This window comes from Piliocolobus tephrosceles, chromosome 7 (assembly GCF_002776525.5).
Source record: "Piliocolobus tephrosceles isolate RC106 chromosome 7, ASM277652v3, whole genome shotgun sequence".
Lineage (NCBI taxonomy): Eukaryota > Metazoa > Chordata > Mammalia > Primates > Cercopithecidae > Piliocolobus > Piliocolobus tephrosceles.
In genome coordinates, this window is record NC_045440.1 from 101,202,143 (window position 1) to 101,217,230 (window position 15,088).

Sequence of the window (15,088 nt, forward strand, 5' to 3'; positions counted from 1 at the left end):
TGATCATGGCTCACTGCAGCGCTTGCCTCCTGGCTTCAAGTGATTCTCCCACCTCAGCCTCCCAAGTTGCTGTGACCATAATGGGTGCACACCACCACACCCAGACAATTTTTTTTGTTGTTTTTTTAGTAGGGACAGGGTTTCACCGTGTTGCCCAGGCTGGTCTCGAACTCCTGAGCTCAGGTGATCTGCCCACTTTGGCCTCCCAAAGTGCTGGGATTACAGGTGTATGTCACTGATCCTGGCCCCTATGAATTTTACACCCGTACAGTTTTTTGTATTTTTAGTAGGACAGGGTTTCATCATGTTGCTGAGGCTGTTCTTGAACTCCTGAGCTCAGGTGATCTGCCCATCTCAGCCTCCCAAAGTGCTGGGATTACAGGTGCTAGTCACTGCTCCTGGCCCCTATGAAATTTTTAAAAATGAATTTTTTTTCCTAAATTTCATGATGCTTCTTTTGTTTATATAGCTAGAATAATATTAAGGGACTTTGATGGAGTTTGTCTTTACAAAGGTGGCATAAATTAAAGAGTGGTTGGAATCTAAATCTTTGGTCTGCCAATTTGTAACCAAATAAAATTTCTTCGCTGTAATTTTTTCATCTGTACAACAGGAAAGGTATATAATATCTTACTTGCTAGTAAGAAAGAGGCCCCAACATTATTATTTTTCTTAGCTACATATAAAAGTCATTTTATTGTAATGTTTGCTTTCATCTTTGGGATAATTCTTGTTTGGGCAGGGGTGCATTTTGCCTAGAAGCACTTGCCATTTTTTTTTCCTTCATGGATGCATCAGGAAATGAAGAATATTTCTTGGATCTTTGTGGTATTATGTTTCTGAGAAAAGTCAGTTTTTCAATATATCAGCCTTGTTTTTGAGAGGTAGGTTTTTTGTTGTTGGTTTAAAACATTCATGAGTGATGTTAAATAATTAATTTATTATTTGTCTTTATCAAATACAGTTAAAAGTTATGTGCAGTTGATAAGCTACTTTGCACATCACATTAACCATAACCTACTAAAGGAGATTGATACAGTACAACATACAGAAACTTGAGAGTCATAATGCTAAATTATTGGTTTCAAATAATAATAATCAATGTATCATTTGTTTATACCTTATAATAGAAGGATATGGGAGGAAAAATTGTAAAGGATGTGTATTTCTGTTTTGTTAGTTAAATCCTTTTGACGTATTTAAAGTGACGTAATTTTAATTCATAGGTTCTGAAGATGAAACAAGAATAGATATGCAATATCCTACTCAGTATAAAGGTCAAGAGTTACATTCACAGCAAGATGAGGAGCAGCCACAGGGATGGGTATCATGGGCCTGGTCGTTTGTGCCTGCAATTGTGAGTTATGACGATGGCGAGGAAGACTTTGTTGGAAATGATCCTGCATCAACCACGCATCAGCAAAAAGCACAGGCTTTGAAGGATCCTATTGTTTCTATAGGATTTTATTGCACAAAGGCAACGGTGACTTTCAAAGTAGGTCTTTTCATAGATAGTTTTTTGCCCTATTGAATCATTCACTTGGTGTACAAACATGCCTTAATATTGTCATTAAAAAAGAAAAGAACAGCAAAAATTTTCCCTTGAATTATTTTACCCATCAGGTACGGTTTCATTTCTGTGCTTGCCTTCGTAACAATATAACAATCTCTCTCTCTCTCTTTTTTTTTTTTTTTGTTGAGACAGGGTCTGGCCTAGGCTGGAGTGCAGTGGTGCAATCACAGCTCATTGCAACCTGTGCCTCTCGGGCTCAAGACATTCTCTCACCTTAGCCTCCCGAGCAGCTGGGACACTACAGGCATGTGCAACTGTGCCCAGCTAATTTTTTTTTCTTTTTAAAAATATTTTGTAGAGATGGAGTTTTGCCATGTTGCCCAGTCTGGTCTCACTCCTAGGCTCAAGAGTTTTTCCCCCTTTGGCCTCCCAATGTGCTAGGATTACAGGTGTTAGCCCACGCCCAGCCTCATAACAAATTTTTGTTTTTAAAGGATTATTTATATATAATTATCTCTTTCCTCATCTCTTTCGCTTTTCAGGACAAATTTGTTAACTAAGTCCTCTTCTAGCTATTTTTCCAGCAGTATTTAACATAATTTGACGACTTCCTCCATTAAAATAATGCATGTAAAATATCTATTCTCATCTATACATATATATAATATATACAAATATGTGTATGACCAGGTTAAAGAATAATAAAGTAAATACCCTTTTACTTGAAGAAATACAAAATTATGCCAGGCATGGTGGCTCACACCTGTAATCCCAGTACCCCTGCACCTCAGCCAAAAGAAATACAAAATTGCTAGTAGCTTTGATCCCCCATGTATTCTTCTTTGATCATATTTTACCTTCTGTTCCTCTCACATATAACCCAAACTTAATTTTTGAGTTATTTATTTCCTGGATTTTTATAATACTATTACCATGCCTGTAATATTCCCAAATAATATCTTAATTCATTCAACAAATATTTTCAATGCCAGCTGTGTCTAGGCATTGTTTTGTCTCCAGAGATAACAGAGTGAACAGATATAAATTCCTGCTTTTTCAAAGTTAAGTTGATATTATAAACAAATAACATATATATTGTGTTCATTGAATTTATGTAGAAATTATGTAGAAAAATCAAGTGGGGGCCTAGTGCGGTGGCTCACGCCTGTAATCCCAGCACTTTGGGAGGCCGAGGTGGCCAGATCACCTGAAATCTGGAATTCGAGATCAGTCGGACCAACATGGAGAAATCCCATCTCTACTAAAAAAAAATTAGCCTGTTAGCCGGGTGTGATGGCGCATGCCTGTAATCCCAGTTACTTGGGAGGCTGAGGCAGGAGAATTGCTTGAACCCAGGAGGTGGAAGTTGTGGTGAGCCAAGATCGTGCCATTGCACTCCAGCCTGGGCAACAAGAGTGAAACTCTGTCTCAAAAAAAAAAAAAAAAAAAAAAAAAAAGAAAAATCAAGTGGGAAGAGGAATAGTGAGTGCTTTCACTAGAGGGGAAATTATGCAATTTAAAATGGGATCATCAGGGAAGGCCTTATTATGAAGGGAATATTAAAGCAAAGACCTGCGAAAGAGGAAGCCTTATTGATATCTGAGAATGAACATTCCAGTAATAACAAATGTAAAGGCACCAGAGTTCAAGGAACAGCAAGGAAGCCAATAGTGTCATGAGATATTGTGAATGAATGTGGTATGAAAGATAAGAGGGGTGATGAGGTTTGGAGTGATTCCTAAGTTGTAAACTGTGTAGATCATTTTTGGGACTTTGTCTTTTATTCTGAGTGAGGTAAACAATATTTGACCAGTTTTTAGAAGAATTATATGATGATCTGGGTTATATTTTAATCTGGATCACTGTGGCTGCTGTGTTGGAAGCAAAAGTAAGGAAAAGAAATAGATAGGAATGCAATTTTCAAGCAGGAGATGGTAATGACTTGGACTAGAGTGATAGCAAGTGGAGGTGATGAAAAGTGATTGTGTTTTGAAGGTCAAATAGGCAGAATTTCCTGATAGATTTTATTATGAGACATGAATGAAAAAAAAAAAAAGATGATCCAAGGATGCTGTTGAACAACTAGAAGAGTTGAGCTCTGACATTTTGAGATGACTGGGATTAGGAGAAGACTATATTTGAGATGAAGATGAGGAATTTAGTTTGGGTAGGTTTAAGATGCCTGCTGTATATTTAAGTAGAGTAATTCAGTGGGCAGTTGGATATATGAATCTAGAATTCAGGTTAGAAATTTGCCTAGATGCATATATTTGATAGTCATGATTTTATTAAAACTGAAATTAATGTAGAACAGAAAAAAGAGGTTCTAGAGCCAAGCTCTGGGGCACTGTGATGGTAAGAAATTGGAAAGATGAGGAAGAAATAGCAAAGGAAGCTGAGAATAAGTGATCAATATTGTAGGCAGAAAACCAAGAGACTGGAAGGTAAGTGCCATAAATGTTTTAAAGAGGAGTGAATAGATTATTTGTAAGAATGAATCCTTGGATTTGACAATGTGGAAAATACTGGTGATTTTGAGCAGAGCAGTGATATGACACTGTTGGAATCTTAGTTGGAGTTGGTTAAAAGCAAATGGGAAGACTGGTAGAAATGTAAAATAGTGCATCTGCTGTGGAATATAGTTTGGTGGTTCCACAAAAAATTAAATGTAGAATTACCATATAATCTAGCCATTTTATTTCTAGGTATGTACTCAAAAGAATAAAAAACTAGTATTCAAACAAATTGATGTACATAAATATTCATAGTAACTCTCTTCAGTGATCTCCCAAAATGGAAACAATCCAAATGTTCATCAGTGGATGAATGAACAAATTATGGTATATACATACAGTGGAATAATATTCAGCCATAAAAAAAATGAAATTTTGACCGGGTGTGGTGGCTTATGCCTGTAATCCCAGCACTTCGGGAGGCTGAGGTGGGTGGATCATGAGGTCAGGAGTTCAAGACCAGCCTGGCCAACATGGTGAAACCCTGTCTCTACTAAAAATACAAAAAGCTAGGCATGGTGGTGGGTACCTGTAGTCCCAGCTATTCAGGAGGCTTGCTTGAACCTGGGAAGCAGAGTTGCAGTGGGCTGAGATCACGCCATTGCACTCCAGCCTGGGCAACAACAGTGAAACTCCATCTCAAAAAAAAAAAAAAAAAAAAAAAGAGGAATGAAGTTCTGACGCATGCTAAACATGAATGAACCTTGAAATTTCTATGCTAAGTGAAATTAGACACAAAAGGACAAAGATTGTGTGATTCCACTTAGATGATGTTCTCTAGAGAGACAGAATAGGCTATATGTATGTATGAAAGGGAGTTTATTAAGGAGATTGACTCACACGATTACAAGGTAAAGTCCCATGATAGGCATGTCTGCAAGTTGAGGAGCAAGGAAACCAGTGGTGGATCAGTCCAGGTCCCCAAACCTCAAAAGTAGGGAAGCTGACAGTGCAGCTTTCAGTGTGGGCCAAAGGCCTGAGAGCCCCTGGCAAACCACAGGTGTAAGTCCCAAAGTCTAAAAGCTGAAGAACTTGGAGTCTGATGTTCAAGGGCAGGAAGCATCCAGCACAGGAGAAAGATGAAGGCCAGAAGACTCAGCAAGTCTAGTCCTTCCACATTCATCTGCCTGCTTTATCCTAGCCATGCTTCCAGCTGGTTAGATGGTGCCCACCCAGATTGAGGGTGGGTCTGCATCTCCCAGTCCACTGACTCAAATGTTAATCTCCTTTGGCAGGACACACCCAAGAACAATACTTTGCAGCCTTCAATCCAATCAAGTTGACAATCAGTATTAACCATCACAGATGAGATATTTAGAATAGGCAAAATCACAGAAACAGTAGAATAGACATTGCTAGAGGCTGTAGGATACAGGGAAGTTGAGTTAGTGCTTAATAGGTAGAGTTTCTGCCTAGTATGATGTAAAAGCTCTGCGAACATATGGTGGGGATAGTTATGCACTATTTTGTACTAAATGCCACTGAATTGTATACTGACAAGTGGTTAAAACTACAAATTTTATTGTGTATATTTTATCATGCAAAAAGGACAGATAAAAATGCAAATGGCAGTAGAGTAATTGTTGAAGAGTACAGAAAACTCTTTCAAGATGGTTTTGTTATGAAGAGCATAGAAATGGGGAAATAGCTGGTTGGGGTTGTGGAGCTAAAGACTTTTTTTTGAAAGATGGGAGTAATTATAGCATATTTGTTTGGTGATATGAGTGATCTAATAGAGAGGAAAAAATTGATATAGTCAAGAGGGGGAGAATTGCTGGAGTAATATTCTTGAGAAGATAAGAGGGCTTGGCACCTTTTGTAGAGGTGGAAAGTCTGATGACCTCTAATGGGACAATAGGTCATTCATTCATGATAGCAGGAGAGAAAGCAATGTGATCTTGCACCCACATAAGTGGTTTGGTAGAAAAGGTGGTAGTGGTTTTTGAAAGTTCTCTTCTAATTATTTTTTTCTTTAAATAGTTCTCTTAACTCAGAGTAAACATGGGAAAGGAGGAGAAGCTTTGAGGAAGGGGAAGAAGGTGTAAAATTGTCATCTTGGGGAGGATGAGGAGTAATTGCCTTTGAATATGTATGTTCATTAGGGACACTAAGGACCTACTACACAAAAGTGATCATGAATTTGAAGATATACCAGTCGTCGTGGTTGTATATATTTTCTGGTCATATTCTGCTGCTTTAGTTAGGGTGATGGTGAAAATAATCTGGAGGACAAGATCAATGCAGAATAGAAGGTCAAAAAACTGAGAAATCAGACTTTTGGAATGATCATCTCTCTGGATATTGAAATCACCAAGAATTATGACAGTGGTAGTGTGGGACTGAATCCAAAATTAAATCTTCAGACAACTAGTAGAATGATGTGGGATTGATTTATGAGTCTAAGAAAGAAGGATGATGGGTCTTACAGTCTGTTCCATATATTTTGCTATATTTTGAAAAATGCTGATATAAATGTTCTGGTACAGTTCTTCTGACATATATATCTAGAAGAGTTTCTTTGGGATATACTTCTTTTTCTTTAACAATTTTATTGCCGGGCACAGTGGCTCACGCCTGTAATACCAGCACTTTAGGAGGTCAAAACAGGCGGATCGCTTGAGCCCAGGAGTTCCAGATCAGCCATGCCAATATGGTGAAACTGTCTGTACAGAATAATACAAAAATTAGCCAAGCAGGATGGCGTGTGCCTGTAGTGTGAGATACTTACCAGGCTGAGGTGAGAGGATCGCTTGAGCTGGAGGAGTGGAGGTTGAACTGAGCTGAGATCATGCCACTGCCACTCCATCCTGGGTGACAGAGCAAGACCTTGTCTCAAAAAAAAAAAGAAAAGAAAAGAAAAAATTATGTCTGGGTTACCAGGGACTTTTTTGTAGTCGTTTTTGGTGCTTCTCCTCTTCTGTCTGACCTTTAAATGTTGGCATATAGGGCTTGGTCTTTGGTCCTCTCATCTTTTCTGTGTACACACTCCCAAGGTGATATAACTCGATTATGATACAGATGCTAATAGACTATCAAATTTGTGTCTCCACTTTTCACTTTTCCCTGAGCTCTAGAATTCAACTGCCTATTTTATATTTCTACTTTCATATCTGGTTGATACTTAACACAAAAAGAACTCTTGATTTTTCTTTGCAGTTGTGCACCCCCCACCCCCACTATTTTACCTTTCATTATATTGCAACATTATCTACTAATTTGCTCAGGCTTAACATTTATCAGTATCTTTTCTTCTCCCACCACATCTAATCAGTCAGCATGTTCTATCAGCTGTACCTCTAGGATGCAGTCATTTCTCATTAACTTTATTGCAACTTATAGACCAGTAGTTTTCAAACTTGTTGATCTCAAGGCTCCAGGAAACCTTTGCATTCTTAAAAATTATTGAGAACTCTGAGGCGTTTTGTTTATTCAGATTACATCTACTCATATTTATGGTATTAGAAATTAAAACAAATCTTAAAATATGTATTTATTTATTTTAAAATAAATTTATTATATGTTGATGTGAATATCATTTTATAGTAAAAGTAAAATTGCTATATTTTAAAAGGTAAGGGACATGCATTGGTTTTATTTTTGTAAATATCTTGAATGTCTGGCTTAGTAGAAGATAGCTGAATTTTCGTGTCTGCTTCAGTATTTAGTCTGTTAGGACATGTTTTAATTAATGTATATGAAGAACATCTAGCCTCACATAGATATTTATTTGGAAAGGAAGGGGTATTTTAATAGCCTTTTCAAAAATGGTGGATATTCCTTTTGATATTACACTAAAACTTATTAAGTGGTAATTTTAAAAGATTTATTGGGCTGGGCGTAATGGCTCACACCTGTAATCCCAGCACTTTGGGAGGCTGAGGTGTGCAGATCATGAGGTCAGGAGTTCGAGACCAGCCTGGCCAACATGGTGAAACCACATCTCTACTAAAAATGCAAAAATTAGCCTGGTGTGGTGGTGGATGCCTGTAATGCCAGCTACTCGGGAGGCTGAAGCAGGAGAATTGCTTGAACCCAGGAGGCGGAGGTTGCAGTGAGCCAATGTCGTGCCACTGCACTCCAGCCTGGGTGACAGAGCAAGATACTGTCTCAAAAAAAAAAAAAAAAAAAAAAAAAAGATTTGTTGTTTCTTCAGCACTTAGAAATTGCCTGGTATGTTTTCTACAAATATTTATTTTTTGAATTAGTATGTGCATCCATCCATTATCCATACATCTGCCCACCTTTTCATCTGCTTTTCAGTTTACAAAAATTTATGGACTAATTTTTCAGGTTTTATTTCTTCTCCAATTTCATTTTTTGTGGATTTATTCTTTCATGTCTGTATTTTTGTAAAGGAGATAAATCCATGTGAAATGACCTAAACTTTTGAAATAGTAGTATAGGTATTATTCCAGGCAACTTGTTACATTGTGGGGTTATAGCAGTGGGGAAAAAAAATGTTTCTGTTACCATGGTTTTAAATTTAGTGTAGATTTTCTTTGTATTAGTACTAAAGCTACACAATTTATAGCTACAATAGATGGCAAGTTATAAAATACTTGAAAATAGTTGGGCGCGGTGGCTCACGCCTATAATCCCAGCACTTTGGGAAGCTGAGGCGGGCGGATCATGAGGTCAAGTATTCAAGAACAGCCTGGCCAACATGGTGAAACCCTGTCTCTACTAAAAAAAAAAAAATTGCAAATAAATATTAAAGACTTTTCTGCTTAAGATAATTCAGTATTTTCTAATATGACAAAAGTTGAAAAATAGAAAATAAGTTTCAACTAAAGTTTGTGTCATAACTTGATTGATTTAATTTTTTAAAGTTTGGGCAAAAGATAATGCGTATATTAGCTGTACTATCTTAATGTCATTCTCAATTCTACTGAAAAAATTATTTTTGTAATTCACTGATTTAGCATTGATTAAATTAAAGAGATAAGGATTCATCTTCAAAATTAAAACATAATAAAATAAGATATTAAAAAAAGGCAACTGTTGACAAATATTGTTGGATATATTGTCAGTTTTTTTAACATCAAAAGTCCTGACATGTAGCCTGGGCAACATAGTGAGACCCTGTCTGTACAAAAAATAAATAAATAAATTAGCAGGGCATGGTGGTGCTTGTCTATAATCCTAGCAACTTAGAAGGCTGAGGTGGGAGGATTGCTTGAGTCCAGGAGTTTGAGCTGCCATGAGCCTTGTTTGCACCACTGTACTCTAGCCTGGGTGACAGAACAAGACTTTGTCTCCTTAAAAAAAAAAAAAAAGTCTGACATTTTGTAAAAAGAAAAAAAAGATACATTTTCAGTTTGAGATGATCAGAATAAAACACTTATTTTTGTAGAAGTTTTTGAGGGAAGTCAAGGATTGCAAGTTAGGTACTGTCCTTTTTGGTGATTTTTGCCTGTTTACTTTTAAATTTGAAATTATTTTGACACATTTCTGTTAACTTGATTGTTGAGAGGAATTATATTCAACTAAATCAGTCAAAATAGGCATTTATCCAATCTGGGCAACATAGTGAGACCCCATCTTTATTAAAAAAAAATAGCCAGGTTCAGTAGTGTGCACCTGTAGTCCTAGCTACTCTGCAAACTGAAGTGGAAGGATCGCTTGAGCCCTGGAGGTTTTAGGCTGCAGTGACCCATGATCTTGCTACGGCACTGCAGCTGGAGCGACAGAGGAAGACCTTGTGTGAAAAACACAAAAGCAAACAACAACAAAACAAAATAGTCATTTGTGTATAAAACTTTTATAGACTTTTTGGGCAGTGTTTGTCAAAATCTTTTTATAATTTTAGAACATTTATGTTTCTCAAAGTTTTCTCTTAGGGAGATACCTTGATATTAAGGAGGAAAGCATTAGAATTCATTGTTCAGCTTGGATTTGAAGAATGTTTGGAATTAATTTCTGGTTCATATTTTGGTTAAGAAAACAACATCATGTTTCTACAATAGCATTTCGAACAGTTGATATCAGTCCAGCAAAAATCATGCCAAATTAAATCTAGCATTTTTCTAATAATGTTTAAAATAGTTCTTGTAATGTGCGAGTCTTTTTTTTTTCAGACAGTCTCGCACTATTGCTCAGGCTGGAGTGCAGTGGCGCAATCTCGGCTCACTGCAAGCTCTGCTTCCCGGGTTCATGCCATTCTCCTGCCTCAGCCTCCCGAGTAGCTGGGACTACAGGCGCCCGCCACCACGCCTGGCTAATGTTTTGTTTTTTTTTTTTAGTAGAGACGGGGTTTCACCGTGTTAGCCAGGATGATCTCATCTCCTGACCTCGTGATCCACCTGCCTCGGCCTCCCAAAGTGCTGGGATTATAGGTGTGAGCCACCACAGGAGTCCTTTTAATCAATTAATTGCTTTTTCTCTCTAATAATTGTAAACAGCTGAAGAGGGATCAATTTAAAAAAATTCAAGTTTACTTCAGTAATCATTCTAGATGACAGAATTGTACTTTAAAATAGCTACATTGTATATATAAGTACTAGAAACATCCAAGAAATAGGAGCCTACATTACATAAAAATATAAAATATAAAAAGCTTTATCATAAATAATGAGAATAATCAGTTGATACTCAATATAGAGAAGTCACTGTGCTTAAAATTGTAACTTTTAGTTCAAGAACTTTTATTGGGCCTAAGTTAAATACTGATTTTTTTTAAAAAGTGAGCTTTGACTTTGCATTTAAAAGTGATGAGTATATCTGTTTCCTAAGAATGAGGGGAAGTAAATAATTGGCAAACACAGGCTGGATACGGTTTTTTAAAAGTAACCTTTTCTTTTTGGAATAATTTTGAATCACAGACAGGATGCAAAGATAGTAGAGAGTTCCCTTATAATCCTCACCCAGTTTCCCTTATTATTATGTTATCACAGCATATTTGTCAAAATTAAGAAACCTTCATTGATGCATTACTGTTAAATTTTAAACATTAATTGAATTTCATGATATCTTTTTTCTGTACCATGATTCAAACCAGGATACCATGTTGCATTTAAAATAGTACTTTTGAAAAATAATTTATTTAATTTTTGAAACATATAAATAATTTGTTGTAAGCATCTGGGGAGTAAGAATTTTTTGTTAGTATCTAGATTAGTACAGGTGTACCTCAGAGATATTGTGGATTTGGTTCTATGCCATTGCAATAAAGCGACTATAGCAATAAAGCGAGTCACAGAAATTTTTTGTTTTGCCCAGTGCATAAAAAGTTATGTTTGCACAATACCGTAGTTTAAGTGTCCAACAATATGTCTAAAAACACTATACATACCTTAATTAAAAGTACTTTATTGTTAAAAAATGCTAACAATCATCTGCACTTTTAGCAAGTCATAACTTTTTGCTGGTGGAGGGTCTTGACTCAGTATTGATGGTTGCTGCCTGATCAGGGTGTTGGTTGCTAAAGGTTGGAGTGGCACAGGCAGTTTCTCAAAATAAGACAACAGTGAGGTGTGCCACATTAATTGACTCTTTCATGGAAGATTTCTCTGTAGCATGGGATGCTGTTTGACTGAATTTTACTCAGAGTAGGACTATTTTTGTTTGAGACAGAGTGTCTCTCTGTCACCTAGGCTGGAGTGTAGTGGTATGATTTTGGCTGACTGCAACCTCTGCCTCCCGGGTTCAAGCAATTCTTGCACCTCAGCCTCCCGAGTAGCTGGGACTACAGGCATACACCACTACGCTTGGCTAATTTTTGTATTTTCAGTAGAGATGGGGTTTTACCACATTGGCTAGGCTGGTCTCAAACTCGTGGCCTCAAGTGATCCACCTGACTTGGCCTCCCAAAGTGCTGGCATTATAGGCATGAGCCACCGTGTCTGGCCTCAGAGTAGAACCTCTGTCAAAATTGAAGTCAGTCCTTTTCAAACACTACTGCTACTTTATCGACTAAATATACAGAACATTCTAAATTCATTGTCATTTCAACAGTGTTCCCAGCATCTTCACCACGAGTAGATTCCATCTTCAAAAATCACTTTCTTTATTTATCCATAAGAAGCAAATCCTCTTCAGGCTCCACTTCTAAATCTAATTCTCTAGTAGTTACTTCCTCCACCTAAGTCTCGAACACCTCAAAGTCATCCAGGAGGGTTAAAATCAACTTCTTTCAAGCTCTTGTTAATGTGGATCGTTTGACCTCCTTCTATGAATCACGAATGTTCTTAATGGAATCTGGAATGGTGAATCCTTTCAAAAAAGTTTTTGATTTTCTTTGCCTAGGAATCACTATCTATGGTGGCTATAGCCTTACAAAATGTATTTCTTAAATAATAAGACTTGAACTTCAACGTTACTCCTAATCCATGGGTTGCAGAATGGATGTCATTTTAGCAGGCATGAAAAACAATATTCATCTCCTTGTATATCTCCATCAGAGGTGTAGGGTGACCAGGTGCATTGTCAGTGAGCAGTAATATTTTAAGAAGAGTCCTTTTTTTTTTGAACAGTAGGTTTCCATAGGCTTAAAATATTTAGTAAACCATGCCATAAACAGATGTACTGTCATTCAATCATTTTTTTTTTAATTCCATTCATAGAGCGCAAGCAGAGTAGATTTAGCATGATTCTTAAGGGCCCTAGGATTTTCAGAATGGTAAATGGACTCTATCTTCAACTTACAGTTACCAGATATGTTAGCCCCTAACAAGAGCATCTACCTGTCTTTTGAAGCTTTGAAGCCAAGCACTGACTTCTCTCTAGCTCAGATCTCATCTTCTTCCAGGAGAAGGCTCTTTGGTCTATGTTGAAAATCTGTTGATTAGTGTAGCCATTTTTGTTAAATCTTAGCTAGGTCTTCTGGGTAACTGTGTGCAGCTTCTACGTCAACTCTTGCTGTTTATCTTGCACTTTTATGGTATGGAGACGTCTTCTTTCCACAAGGCTCATGAACAGACCTCTGCTACTGTCAGACTTTTCTCCTGCAGCTTTCTTATGTCTGTTAGCCTACATGGAATTTAAGAGTTAGGGCTTTGCTCTGGATTCAGCTTTGGCTTAAAGGAGTGTTGTGGCTGGTTTGATTGTCTATCCAGATCACTTAAAATTCCTCCATATCAACAGGCTGTTTTACTTCCTTATCACTTGTGTGTATGCTTTTAATTTCCTTCAAGACTTTTTCTTTTGCCTTGACTGGGCCAACTGTTTGGCTCAAGATGCCTACCTTTCGGCCTGTCTTGGCTTTAACATCCCTTCTTCACTAAGCTTAATCATTTCTAGCTTTTGATTTAAAGTGAGAGACAGGGACTCTTCCTTTCACTTAAATACTTAGACCATTGTAATATTACTAATTAGCCTAATATCAATATTGTCGTGTCTCAGGAAATAGGGAGGCTCAAGAAGGGAGAGGGGAATAGCTAGACAGTGGAGCAGTCAGAACACACACATTTATTAAGTTCTCAGTCTTAAATGGACATGTTCGTGGTGCCCCAAAATAATTCCAATAGTACCATCAAAGATCACTGATTACAGATCACCATAACAGATAATAATAATGAAAAATTTTGAATTATTGGGAGAATTACCAAAATGTGACACAGAGACACAAAGTAAGCATGTGCTATTGGGAAAATGGTGCTGACAGACTTGATTAACGCGGGGTTGCTACAGACTTTCAATTGGTAAAAATTGCAGTATCTGTGAAGTGAAATAAAGCAGAGTGCAATACAATGAGGTTTGCTCCTACTTCTTATCTAGCTGGCCTTCAAAAAGTATTTGTTGCATGATTGAATGAGTCTATGAGATTTAGTAGGAAACATATTTTGAAAAGAATATCCTTCATTCTGTTTCCTTCATAGGAACTAAAAAGAGCCTATTTTATCTTTTTGCATTTCATCACCACTTTCTTTTTTATTTCAAATAGTGAGAAGTCTTGGAAATGACTGAAACTACACATTGTTGAATGTTTTAGTGAATATAAAATGAACTGAGGTTATACTCTATGTAAATTTTTGGCAGAATACATGAATTATTTTATGAGTATGGGACTGTTATTGCACATAGCTTTCACTTTTTAAAACAATATTAAGAAGGAGTTTAAAAAGTATTTAAATTCTCTATATATGTTGAGACTAGCAGCATATTCAACCTTTATACCATGGATAATCTGTTACAGCTGTTTTTGTTGCACCTGCTTTCTTGCTTAATAATTAAATTTCCTGAATCTTAAAATTGGCCTTGTTTTAATCAATTAATCATAATAATGACACTTTATTGCTCTTTAATACTAATTTTGATTTACTTAATATTCTTATATTTCTTAGCTCACAGAAATGCAAGCTGAGAGTAGTTATTACAGTCCACAGAAAGTAAAATCTAAAGAAGTATTGTGTTGGGAACAAGAAGGAACTACAGTTGAGGTAATCTTTCAATATTGAGCCTGTAGTTTTAAATATTATGTTCTTTGTTTAATATTTTATAAGTACGTGTTTTTATCAGATGTAGTATATTTAAAAATACAAGGAAGATGTTTCTTATTTTAATAGAGTTTACTATCCCTTAGATAGTATAAATAAATAGTATAGAATAAATTTAGAAATGACGTAATTCTAAAGATGTTTAACTAATTTAGAGATTCTAAGAGGAAAGCCTCTAACATTTTTATTAAATTCAATTTCTTAGTTCTAATGTTTCCTTTCCTCTTATAGGCCCTTATGATGGGAGAACCTTTCTTTGACTGCCAGATTGGGTTTGTTGGTTGCAGAGCCATATGCCTTAAAGGAATTATGGGTATTAAAGATTTTGAAGAGAATATGAATAGAAGTGAAACTGTAAGTCCCTTACCTCCACCCTTTTTTGGATAGGATATAGGAATAATTAAGTGCTTATTGAAGTGTTTAACCATATGATATCTGTTAGACTATATATATCTCAGGCTTGAGAGAGGAGCTTTACTACTTCTCCCTGTGTTTCCCCTGCAAGAAATTATACAGCTCAGGGAAGTTTAGAAAGTTGGTAGCACCTAACACCTGGACAGTAGTTCCAACTACTTTCTAATTCATGAATGTTTCTTCTTTTTTTGTTTATGGCAGTTATTTGGAGTTTC

General features: G+C 36.6%; 1 protein-coding gene across 1 annotated transcript in view; it reads left to right on the plus strand.

Moving 5' to 3' along the window:
- Positions 1-15,088, plus strand: part of LOC111520902 (vacuolar protein sorting-associated protein 13B) — an 883,038-nt gene that overhangs the window by 101,349 nt on the left and 766,601 nt on the right. Inside the window, exons 8-10 of the mRNA XM_026454936.2 lie at positions 1,227-1,495; positions 14,307-14,402; positions 14,691-14,813. Coding sequence (XP_026310721.1) covers positions 1,227-1,495; positions 14,307-14,402; positions 14,691-14,813 — 488 coding nt within the window. The remainder of the gene's footprint in view (positions 1-1,226; positions 1,496-14,306; positions 14,403-14,690; positions 14,814-15,088) is intronic.